Raw genomic sequence first — 12,421 nt, forward strand, 5'->3', positions numbered from 1 at the left:
GGAGACATATATAGAGAATTAATTTTTTTTTATATAAATTCGATAGGGCGGCCTATGATCGGCTATATCACCGCTATGATAGGCCGATCATGGCCCTATGGAGATCGGTCATGGCTGTTCAATCGGCCCTATGGGGGAGGCGAGAGAGGGAACGGCCTATCATAGGCTCATTCTCAGCAATGCCTATCATGGCCTCGGGAGATCGGCCATCCATTTTCAATGCTCAAATAAGCTCAATTTTGAGTTTTCTTGCAATTTTATAGAATTCTCTATAACTCATTAAAAAGAGTCTTAAAACATCTGTACAAACTCATGAAGTCCTAAACTATGAAATGTTTTCTCATCTTTCTCGAGGAGGTTGATGACGTGGCGGAAGAAACCAGTTTCGCACGGCAGCGAGATGGCGCCGTTTGGTTGGTACCCGAACTCCTCCTCCGCCTGGTCCAGAAGGGCCACGAATACCGGATAGTTCAAGAACCGGGTTGGAACCACAAACCGGTCACGCTCCAACCCGACATAGACCGCCACTGAACCAGGCGGAGTGTGTTGGTTCAGACCGTCCGGTTCTTCACTAAAGCGCCTCATGAGGCTTCTGGTTTTCCAGCGCCTCACAACTTGCCTTAGCCTTACGATTTGAGTGATCCCAATCACTTTCTTCATTGCTGAAGAGTGAGAATAGAGATATGAATACTAATTTCAAAGGGTGTATATATACTAGTATTTGGCAAAGAGCATAACTAATAAATATTATTTTCTTAATTTTTTTCATTTAATCAATCTTCTTAAATACAAAGGTAACTGAACCTATCCATAAAAATCTAGCTTGATAGTATCTTTTTATGATAACAGTAGATTATGTATAGATTAATGGTTCAAATTAATTTCCAATTAAGAAAGAGGGAAAGAGTTTTATGTCTTTATTCAAATTCATTTGTAATACTAAAGTAAGTGGATAGAGTCTTTATTCATATTATCCTACAAATGTACATTTGGTGATCTACTGGGAAAGAGTAAAGGCCAAAATTGGTCCTAAATATATATTCATTTTATGATTTTGGTCATATACATTACGTTTTGAATTATTGCGTCCCATACATTTCAACTCGGGTCAGACTCAATCCAAAATAGTAGTAACAGTCAACTTGTGTTAACTCGGTTTTGGCCCAATTAATCATTTTAATAATATATTTTAAAATAATACTCCTACTAATTATTATTCTAAATTCCCAAAATAAAAATAATCCTTTCCTCTTTCTGATTCTTCTTCCCTCTTTAAACGCGTTTTCTCCTTCCTTCTGTTTGATTCTTCTTTCTCAGTTCTTCTACTTTGAAGAACCCTAGTTCTTGCAGCAACCCAAAATAATTATAAGTATTATTATAAATCCAAAAAAAAAGAACTCATCCCTCTTGTCGTAATTCATTTATAAAATATTCTCAAAATGTTTAGAAATCTTTTTTTTTTGCCAGTAACAATTTCTTCAATTTTACATTACAAATCTAAAAATGGAGATGAGAGCAATCCAAGATATCGGCGTTGGCGAAGACCTCACTCTACCCCTTCGCTCTCTCGCCGCTGTCCTCCACGACTCCGCCCTCAGCTTCCATTGCTCCGGCTGCTTCTCCACCCTTCCTCAGCATCCCTTATCCCCCTTCGGCGATAATTCCCACTATGTCCCAACTCCTCACTCAGCTGCTCCGCTGTTGATTCCGTCATCCATTCCTCCTCCGGTGAACACCGCCTCATCTCCAATTCTCCTATTCCTTGTGGGACTCCTCTGCCTCGCCCTGCTTCGCTCACGTTTTCAAGAACCTTCCTCAAGAATGCACCTTTTCACCTCAATTAGGAGTAAAAAAATGAATCCTTTGTCAAGATGGGGAATCCCAAAGCCCAGATGGTTGTTTGGAGAGAATCGCCGGTTTGATGACAAAAGATGTAAATTTGGAGGGCTTTGCATTTGAATAGATGCTTCTACGTTTGGTAATGACCAAGGTTCAATATATAAACAACACTTGCTTAGGAATTGCTATCTACGGTGCTGCATTTTCAGGGATAAATCACAGTTGTTCTCCAAATTCTTGCTACCGGTTCTTGGTGAGGCAAACAAACGATGAGCTAGTATTGCGCCGGCAGGAGGCGGCTACAACGACAGAAATGGTGATGGTTTGATGATGGGGGAGGTTTCACGAACGAAGGGTACTTGCAATTTTGGGTTACTGCAAGAACTAGGGTTCTTCAAAGTAAAAGAACTAAGAAAGAAGAATCAAAAAGAGGGAAGGAGAAAACCCGTTTAAAGAGGGAAGAAGAATCAGAAAGAGGAAAGTATTATTTTTATTTTGGGAATTTAGAATAATAATTAATAGGAGTATTATTTTAAAATGTATTATTAAAATGATTAATTGGGCCAAAATCGAGTTAACACACGTTGACTGTTACTACTATTTAACGACTCCGTCCATTTTGGACTGAGTCTGACCCGAGTTGAAATATATGAGATGCAATAATTCAAAACGTAATATATGTGACCAAAATCGTAAAATGGACATATGCTTAGGACTAATTTTTAGCCTTTACTCCATAGTGAAAAATAGATAAAATATGAAAAATGAAGTGAAAATGTAATGAAAATAGTGTTAATAGATAATAGGATCTATATAAGGGTAATGTATTACACATAAATATTTCAAAAATGCAAAAAATTAATTAATTTTGTAGAACATATATACTAAATAAAAATAGTTCATATTTACAAAAATGCAAAAAATTAATTATTTTTGTAGAACATATTAAATAAAAATAGTTCATATTTACGCGGCATAGAGGGAGTTTTTCATAAATTTATACTCCATTTAATATTGATGTGTGTGTGTGCGCTCTTATTTCTTCTTCTTTTTTTCGCTAAACTACAAACAATCGTTTTTAGCTACATACAAAAAATCTTTTTATTTTAGCTAAAATACAAACAGTACAATATCTCATCCTAATATTATTGAACCAAAAAAATTTATACGTAAATTCAGAAAAAATCTTATATCTTGGTCGATACTGTAAGTTCAAATATACGATTATTAAGTTCAGAATATTATAATGATTATTTAACGAAATCACTTAAGTTTCGTTGACCTCAGAGTATTTGTTATGTAGTAATAGAATGCGTTGCGTTGCGTTGCGTGACATATCAATAAAAATGGCAAATCCAATTGAAAATTAAAATCTAAAATCTATGTGCATCATGCATAAAAATTTATAGATGAAAAAGAACACAAAATAATCTAAAATTTATATACCAAGATTTGCAGATTTATTTATTGGAATTTATCACTCAATATTTTCATTTGATTTATTTTTGGCCTTTTTATTTCTATACACTTAACTGAGGCATCATATGTTATTATTATGTTCACTGTAACAATTAACAAACTTAAATCGAACCTAATTGGTATACAAGACAGTTTGAGAATCCAATTCCATGTAAAACTTTTAGGAACTAACACAACAAAAATTGATCATAATAGACTCCAACAAAGAACATCTTACCACTGAAAACTTGTAGCAAAACATCATAAACCTATAATTTCAACAAAAACAAGTTAGTAAGAGAGGTGTCTGCAAAAGATGATCAAATAACATCGGCAGTTAGAGACCGATCACCGCTTCAGTGACAGATATGGAATCGGGCTATATTGGCGCTGGCATGGAGGAGCCAGCAAGAAACATTAGCGAGGGTGGTGTCAATATCCGATCATGTACTTAGTTTGCGTCTCCCAATAAACCTTGGATTGCTTTACTATGTCGGCCCGTTCAGCAACCAGCCGCTCCTTCCAGTAGTCCTTGCACCTGCCAACTTAAAACCATTCAAAATCTGTATGCACCAAACACAACAAACAAACTTCTCCACTCACTCTTTCTTAAGAACCGCATCCAGTTCCGTCATGTGGACTGCCTTCGTGTACACACCCACCTGCAATGTAATCAAATATCACATGATCAAATTTATTAGAAGCATAGAGCTAAGAGATAGTATAGGCTATAAATGAGCAGGCAATAGTACCGATCTGCAAACAGGGCATTTTGATTCCAAATCCGCAGCTTTGAAAAATCATAACCGAAGCTGCAGAGCAAGCACATGATTTGCAAAAGAGATGCCCACAACCCAAGGCATATGGATGGAAAACTAGTTCCTGATGATTGCAAAATGAAAACATGTTTACTTAGTTGCAATAAAAGAGATCAAAGGAAGCATATCTGCAGTTCCTTAGGAATTTAATCAAGAAAATAACCTTACCAAGCAGACTGCACAAGTTAGATTGTATTCTAGTTTGACATTGTCCGGGAGGATCAAAGTCAGCGTGGGCTCTGAAGAAGTTAAGTCGAAAGAGAATGGATTATGGGGTCCACCAGTTTCACCTCTAGGTTCATTGAAGTTCTTACAGAACGCCCCTAATTCTAGTAACCAAGGTGACTGCAGAATTTCCATATGTTCTGAGCTCATTTTAGACTTGAATCTGCTTCCATTTGCAGAACTATGTATCTGCATCAATTCATTGAGGTAGTGAGGAATGAACAGAGGTAAGGTTAGAAATCCGGCGATTATCAGAAGTAACAGAAAAACCTGCCACTACTTACTTTATCATACTTCTTGAGAATTTTCCGCATGGCCACAGCATTCATCATAACATATTCAGTTAACATCAGGCATTCTTGTGCTGTCTTGTGCTGGGGGCTGGCAAAAACAATAGCGCAAGAATGTAAAATATCGCTGTGCTCCACCGTGGATATGAAACTGGAGAAGCTGCCTCACTCTTGAACTAAAGCATCCGGCTATATCAGTAGCCTCCTTCATCAGCTCGGAGAAGAATTTCTGATCACACGCTACATTATGCAAAAGACAACATTATAACCTTGTAAGTTGTAAGAGCAAAAGACAACATTATAGCCTTGCACATCCAGATAAATTATTGAGTCTATATCTTCCACGTGTATATCAGATTTATGAGAGGTATATATACATGTAAACTACACACTACATGCACAATAGAGCACCTATATAATTTTATAAAGCTGCATTTTTAGTCGCAACGAAGATATTTCTACAAGGTATAGATACAATATGTGTTGAAGTTTGGCTTAGAAAACATACAGAGTAATCACTACATCAGCTATACGAATTTCCTGTGGGTTTATCATGTCCTTCAATATATATACAGCCATCATTAGCTCACTGCTCCCAATTTGCACATCCATTTAAACTATATCTAATATCTTCCTCTTCATCATCTATATCAGATATATAAAAGGATAAAAAGGTATATATACTATGTAAACTATAGACTACATACAACACCTAAATAATTCCATAAAACTGCGTTTTTAGTCTCAAATAAGATAATTCTACAAGGCACAGATAAAATGTGTTGAAGTTTGGCTTTACAAACGTATATTGTATAGTGTTAGCATCAAACATTAAGCATAAAACACACATTCAGAGTAATCATTGCATCAGCTATACAGAACAAATCCCCTTTCACAACACTATACACAATGTCTTTTCAATTTCCAAGGGAAACCACAAAACATAATCAATCAAATCCAAACATCATAATTCAACCAGTAATTAAAAGGAGAGGGCAGCAATTACTTACATTGACACGATTCAAATTGGCAAAACTGAGAGAATGCAGCTTCGTCTCCATCAACAGAAGGGGAATCGTTGATTGGCCTACATCTTCTGCAGCTTTTGAGCACTTTTTTGAGGCGCTTGTACTCGACATGGCGGCAATTCTCGACGAATCTCTCCTGATTCGTCTCCAGATACGCCGAAAACCTCTCCCCAAACTTCATCCCTGCGGATTTGACACTGCCGCATCAAATTGCCTTGATTGATTTCAAGCTTTGGCGATGAAAATTGAAATCTCTGACGCCCCTAAATCGAAATTAGGAGTCTTTATTAAATTAAATGGAGTTTTTGAAAGAGAATTGAAGAAGAAGAAGAAGAAGAAGAAGAAGAGGAGGCAGATTTATACGTCCGCGTTTTCTGTTACCACTGCATGCATTGCACGTGGTCATGTTTAATTTTTATTTTCTATTATTTTGAGAATTAATCAGCCAATTCTCATGCATGAGGTATGACACGTGTCATATTATATTTACATAATGGTCATTTAAATAAGAAATTTAGTCTGATCAATTCCATAATGTTCAATCTCAATTGTCTCATAATTGTATAAACAATGATGCTCAAAAGATATTGTTTGTTAGAATAAATATTTTTTCTTTTTCTATACCGATAAAATAAATAAAAAATTATAACTTTATTTACTATATTATTTAAATCTCAAATCTTTTGAACATATAAGAATTTTATAAAATTTTATAGTTATATCTCTTATAAAAATAGAGAATCTTTCTATTTTAGTCTGTTCTGTAAAAATAGTTTATTTTTATTTTTAGTAATTTCTTTCTCTCTAATGAACTACTCATATTTCCCATTAACATACTTCATTAATTTTTTTCTTTGTAGCTCTCACATATTATTATTATTATTAAATAATAACAATATAGTACCAACAAAAATATTTGTGAGATCTTTGGATATAAAATGTACTCCTACAATCTAATTGATTGTTTTCTTTTACTAGCTAGGAGGAGTATCCTTTTCTGAGTGAGTATAACATAAGACCACGTCCCTACAATTTAAAGACATGCACTAAATTATAAATTATTGATGGGCAGCCAAATGGATATGTTTTATGTGTTGCATCATTTTCTGTCCACAAATTTCATCACTAAATTATAAAGAAAGCTTTCGACACCTTTCCATAATGCTTTTCCAACTCAACTTTGCATCAAATCTTATTTGTATAACATATACAAACTTGAGAAAATAATGGGACCAAAAGAAGAAGGACAGATTCGTATTCGCTTCAATAAATATGGTAACACTTGCAAAGAAAAAAGTGAAAACAAATCATGAAAAGGGCTTATTTCTCTTTCAAGCTTGTTGTTACAAACATGTCTTACCTCATTGTTCGTATAAAGTGAATGAAAGAAATTGTATTTTTAATTTCATGAATTATTGATCATACACTTTGCCATCTAATTTTTTACTATAACTGAAAGTGGATGGAGAGCTTTTTTAATACTCCCTCCGTCCCATACTACTCGCACTTTTCATTTTAGGCCGTAAATTTGGGATTGATTTTTTTGTGTAATTAAAAAAGAATTTTAGGTGTAATGAGACATCACTTAATAAAAGAGCTCTTAACTTAAACTAACATATTAATTAAATGCATTAATTCTAACTTAAATTATAAATAGTGTAAGGACTTTGTGACGAGCCGAAAAGCAAACGTGCGAGTAGCACGGGACGGAGGGAGTATTTTAATTCCTGGATTTATCTTTTTTTGGTTGGATAAGCAATCATCTTTAAAAGTTTTTATCCTTTTATTGAGATATTGGTGGTTTGATATTTGAAGTTGTATGATATTTGAAGTGGTACTAAGAATTGGACATACTTGTTGTATTTCTATTGATTTGACTACTTGAATTATATTATACTCCTTCCCCAAATATTGTTTCACTTTGATCCGGCACAAATTTCAAAAAAATTAATGAAAAGTGAGTTCAAAAAATTAATAGAATGTGAGTCATATTTTTATATATTAATTTTATAATAAAATATGAGTATGAATGAGTTAGTGAAATATGAGGTCCGCTACTAAAAATGGTAAAAAGTAAAATGGGACAAACTTTGTGGAATGGACGGAAATGGAAAAATTGGACAAACTTTCAGGGACGGAGGGAGTATGAAGTATATTAGCAACGAAATTATATTTTAATATCTAATTTAATCGTTCATTGTTATTAGTGATTTCAATTACGTTTAATTCTTAGTATCAAATTGTCATTAAGGATTTCAAATACAATAACAAACCGTCACTCTACAGTATAATTCGGAAGTAAATATTACACTACATATTTCATATACGCTAAAATGAAATTTCTTTCAAAATTCCCCCTTTATATATATGTATAGATTACACTTTTCTTAGACAATGTATATTATTATTATTAAAAAAATTAGGTTAAATTGTCAAAATTTTAAATGAATCTTAAAAGGAAATAAATTATATGGAGCCCATTTTCCATTGTCAAAGAAATTGAAACGATTCTTTCCATATTTAAATATTTATGCAACCATCAACATAAATATTGTGATTTCAATATTATTATGGTAATGAATTTAAACATATGAGGAAGCTAAAGCTTGCAAAAGTAAAAATTTAAATTGAATTATCATTAATACAATTATATTAATACAGTTATGAGTAATATGGCAGTTACAATTTCATGACTGGATTCAACTTTTATTGATAAACAAATTAAATGAAAAATTACATTCAAAATCCAAATTTTATAAATATTTAAAATGATAGTAAAAAACTCACCTTTTATATAGACAATACTAAGTATAAACTAAAATCTAATCATGATCCAATTTTTAGTTTGTAGTTTATAAAAAAATATTCCTATTAATTTACAATTGATTACACCTCTCTTATGTAACATTGATCCATTAGTCTTATAATAAAAATAGAAAGCTATTCTTAATCATTATTTTTTATTCATATTTTCTAATTCTTTTTTTACAGTAATTTTCAATTTCACATTAATATCTGACATAAGCCATGTGAATAATGATGAATGTCATATTGGTAAGTCAAATGGTGAGACGTGGATTTAATATGAAACTTGTCTGCTTTCTATAATTACTTTCAATCCAAACTATAGATTATTGTAGTGTACGAAGTAGCAAACTGCTCTCCAAAAATGGGATTTTCCGGCAAACACCCCACATGCACTCTCCTCCTCCTCCTCTCCCTCTCCCTCCTCTCCCTCCACACCCTCCTCCACCGCCCCCGCCTCCCCCTCCCCTCCCCCTCCGCCGCATTCCTCTCCTCCGCCTCCAACTCCACCCTCTCCGCCTACCTCCGCCGCCTGACCCTCCGCCCCCACCTAGCCGGCACCCCCCTCTCCCTCCCCTCCGCCCTCCTCGTCCACTCCCACTTCCTCTCCCTCGGCCTCCCCACCCAAATCACCAACTTCTCCGCCCTCCTCTCCTTCCCCTCCCTCTCCTCCCTCTCCGCCCACTTCCCCAACGCCTCCTCCGCCGCCGTCACCCTGGACGACGCCGCCGCCGCCCCCGGCGTCGTCCCGCCGTACCACGCCTACTCCCCCTCCGGCGCGGCCTACGGCGCCGCCGTGTTCCTGAACTACGGGAGGGAGCGGGACTACGCGGCCCTGGCGGCGCGGGGCGTGGAAGTGACGGGGTGCGTGGGGCTGGTGCGGCGCGGTGGCGGGATGTCGCGGCACGAGGCGGTTGCGAATGCCGCGGCGCGGGGGGTGGCGGCGGTGCTGATGTACACGGAGGGGGGGTTTAGGGAGGGGGTGGAGAGGGGAACTGTGATGAGGGGGGTGGGGGACCCGCTCAGCCCCGGCTGGGCCGGCGGGGAGAGGCTTCGGGTGGATGATCCCAGGGTGGCGGGGAGGTTCCCCGCTATTCCCTCGATGCCCGTGTCGGAGGCGGCGGCGGAGGGGATCTTGGCCACGCTGGACACGGAGAGGATGCCCCATGACTGGAGGGAGAGTTTTCAGAGTGGAGATAGGAGATTTTGGGGTGTGGGGCCCGGCCCGACCATGCTCAATTTTACTTACCAGGTTAATTCATTTCAATCCTTTTTTTTAATGTTGATTGATTTTTGTGTTCAAAATCTGAAAAAAAAAGTGAAAGGATATTTAGATTTGTTTGCAATTATTGAAGTTTTTGGTGTAATTGTATCCAATTTTGAAAAATCAATTGTGGATATCTCCGGTAACGAGTGAAACGATGTTATAAAAGAAAAGTGGAACGGCACCGTTTACTTAATCAACATCAGCAATATATTAGACGTAGAGGTTATCAGATTTGTTTCTTGTCCTTTGGCTTTTGGTAAGGGAGGTTTCGGCAATCATGTTGAGAAATAGATTCTTGCTTGAGCTAACTTGTTTTTATTCATTTTGGATTATTTGAATTTTGTTTTCTTTTGGATTTGCTGACTTAAGAAATATTTGACCAAGATATGCTGTACGTCAATACAATGTATCAATATCATGCATTGTTAGATGTATTAAATTATCTACAGCATATTTATAATTAGCATAACAATATGTATTGTATTGATTTGAAAGGGAGGATAATTCTTTTGATCCGAAAAGTTGAAGTGCATTTTCATCTGTGTTTGCAGGGTGAGCAAGTGATGTCGACCATCCACAACGTATTTGCGGTGATAAAGGGCTCGGAGGAAGCTGATCGATACGTGCTCCTAGGCAACCATCGAGATGCATGGACTTACGGTGCTGTTGACCCTAACAGTGGCACTGCTGCCCTCCTTGACATTGCTCGTCGTTTCGCTCTTCTCATGCGATCAGGCTGGCGTCCTAGACGAACCATCGTTCTTTGCAGCTGGGATGCCGAAGAATTTGGGATGGTAGGTAATGTACTTTCGCCTGCTCTTAATGTGGACAATTGCCTTATCCTCACCTGCCTCGTGTCGTTTTGTTTTTTATTTGAGTGACTGAACAAAGCCTAGTTTGCCTAATTTTATGTTTGTTTTCAGATTGGATCTACTGAGTGGGTAGAGCAAAACCTTCTGAATCTCGGGTCGAAAGCGGTGGCCTATTTCAACGTGGACTGCGCGGTGCAAGGGCCTGGTTTGTTCGTTAGTGCTACTCCTCAGCTTGATGATCTTCTCGTTGAGATCACGAAACAGGTACATTTCAGGACAGGCTCGATTATTTGAAGGATTACATGATCAAAGTTGTTATGCCTGAAACAGGTTAAAGATCCGGATTCAGAGAACGCGTATGTATACGAACAATGGGCAGCTGCCAACGGAGGTGTTAATGTGAGTATGTTTTTTTTAATCATTTTTCATAATTCATGACTCGCATTGCATCAATCTTTAAGTTTCGTTGCATTTTCTCTTAACACTAGAAGTCGGGGCGTGGATAGCCACTTCTCGACTTTGTGTTGTCACACTTGTCCCCGATTATGATGTTGGTTTGTTAGCAGAAGATTCAGAGACTGAGCAGAGTCGATTCAGATTTCGCTCCGTTTTTGCAGCACGCTGGAATTGCTTCTATTGATCTGTATTTTGGAATAGGTGACTATACATCTTGTGCATTTCCTCATTTCAAATTGATATGCATCAATCAATCTTTGCATTTTGTGCAGACTTTCCGGTTTATCACACAGCATTCGACTCGTACGATTGGATGGTGAATTTCGGAGATCCCTTGTTTCATCGCCACGTGACAGGTCTGCTTGAAACTCCTGTTTCTTTCCGAGCAGTTCGCCTTGCTCATCGTCTTGTAATGCTTTTTGTTGTCTCCAGTGACCGGAATATGGGGGCTCGTCGCTCTTCGACTGGCTGATGATCCGATCCTGCCTTTCAACTACCTTTCTTATGCTGCTGAATTGCAGGTAGAAAAAATTTCATTTTATTTACATGTCATTAGGCCTCATATCCAGTGGCATACTCGACTATTTTGCTAATTTATCTTCCCCACAGGAGTATAAAAATGCCCTCAACGCTTTGGTGGGAGAATCCATCTCTCTGGATCCTCTCACTGCAGCTGTCGAAGACTTCACAACGGCCGCGTACGAAGCAGATGGCGAAATCAAGGTACGAAAATCCGCCATCTTAAGGGAAAAAGTTGCGTTGAAGAAATTGTGTTTCCAATTGCATCCTCTGTTGTGTATTTCAGAAAGTGAGGGCGGACGAAAGCACGAATGGGCAGACGCTACTGAGGAGGCGCATGTTGAATGATCGTCTCATGCTCACCGAACGAGGCTTCCTAGACCCGGAGGGGCTCCTGGGAAGGGAATGGTTCAAGCACCTGGTAAGTACATTCTTTGAGTGGCAATGCGAGTTGTTAAGAAGTAGTAGTATGATGAGATGAGTGGATGTTGCAGATTTATGGGCCTCGTGGGGATTCGGAGAGGGAAAATGAGTTCTTTCCCGGGGTAACAGATGGAAAACGGAAGGGGGGAGACGAGCAGGCGAAGATTAGGCACGAGATATGGAGGGTGTCAAGGGCCATCGAGAGAGCAGCCTCTGCTTTGAGAGGTGGACTCACATAAAAATGGTGATATGAAATGGAACAGTATATCTATCTATCTATCTCCTTTGCTCTTGTGATTTTACAGAGGAAGTATGCCCGCAGGGGCGTAGCGCAGTTGGCAACGGAGGGGCAGATCTTGCTGCAATATAGAGGAAGTAATTATGCTGTATTGTTGCATCCTGCATCATCTGTTGCTGCCTATCAAGTGTGTAAATATAGTGTGTTTTTTTGCTCCCTTAAAAGTCAATTTTTAGTTTTACT

At 37.8% G+C, this 12,421-nt stretch overlaps 2 protein-coding genes and 1 pseudogene across 2 annotated transcripts; 1 reads left to right on the top strand and 2 right to left on the bottom strand.

Moving 5' to 3' along the window:
- Window positions 1-291: 291 nt before the first annotated feature.
- On the bottom strand, window positions 292-660 carry LOC121786948 (auxin-induced protein 6B-like). Its single transcript, XM_042185539.1, has one exon. It carries the CDS (start codon window positions 658-660, stop codon window positions 292-294), a length of 369 nt encoding a protein of 122 aa, XP_042041473.1.
- A 2,790-nt stretch (window positions 661-3,450) lies between these two features.
- Window positions 3,451-5,960, bottom strand: LOC121786469 (annotated as a pseudogene).
- A 2,829-nt stretch (window positions 5,961-8,789) lies between these two features.
- LOC121787202 (probable glutamate carboxypeptidase AMP1) lies at window positions 8,790-12,419 on the top strand. The gene is made up of 10 exons (XM_042185877.1): window positions 8,790-9,715; window positions 10,282-10,524; window positions 10,654-10,806; window positions 10,855-10,941; window positions 11,109-11,199; window positions 11,271-11,354; window positions 11,431-11,519; window positions 11,608-11,721; window positions 11,804-11,938; window positions 12,012-12,419. Exons 1-10 carry the CDS (start codon window positions 8,828-8,830, stop codon window positions 12,177-12,179), a joined length of 2,052 nt encoding a protein of 683 aa, XP_042041811.1. The 5' UTR covers window positions 8,790-8,827; the 3' UTR covers window positions 12,180-12,419.
- Window positions 12,420-12,421: the final 2 nt, after the last annotated feature.

Source organism: Salvia splendens, chromosome 22 (assembly GCF_004379255.2).
Source record: "Salvia splendens isolate huo1 chromosome 22, SspV2, whole genome shotgun sequence".
Taxonomy (NCBI): Eukaryota; Viridiplantae; Streptophyta; class Magnoliopsida; order Lamiales; family Lamiaceae; genus Salvia; species Salvia splendens.

Bases quoted from the DNA above. Each gene is read 5' to 3' on its own strand.
- LOC121786948 (XM_042185539.1), bottom strand. From the start codon at position 660: ATGAAGAAAGTGATTGGGATCACTCAAATCGTAAGGCTAAGGCAAGTT.
- LOC121787202 (XM_042185877.1), top strand. From the start codon at position 8,828: ATGGGATTTTCCGGCAAACACCCCACATGCACTCTCCTCCTCCTCCTC. The intron at 11,200-11,270 runs GTGACTATACAT...CATTTTGTGCAG, and splicing joins TGATCTGTATTTTGGAATAG to ACTTTCCGGTTTATCACACA. The intron at 11,355-11,430 runs GTCTGCTTGAAA...TGTTGTCTCCAG, and splicing joins GTTTCATCGCCACGTGACAG to TGACCGGAATATGGGGGCTC.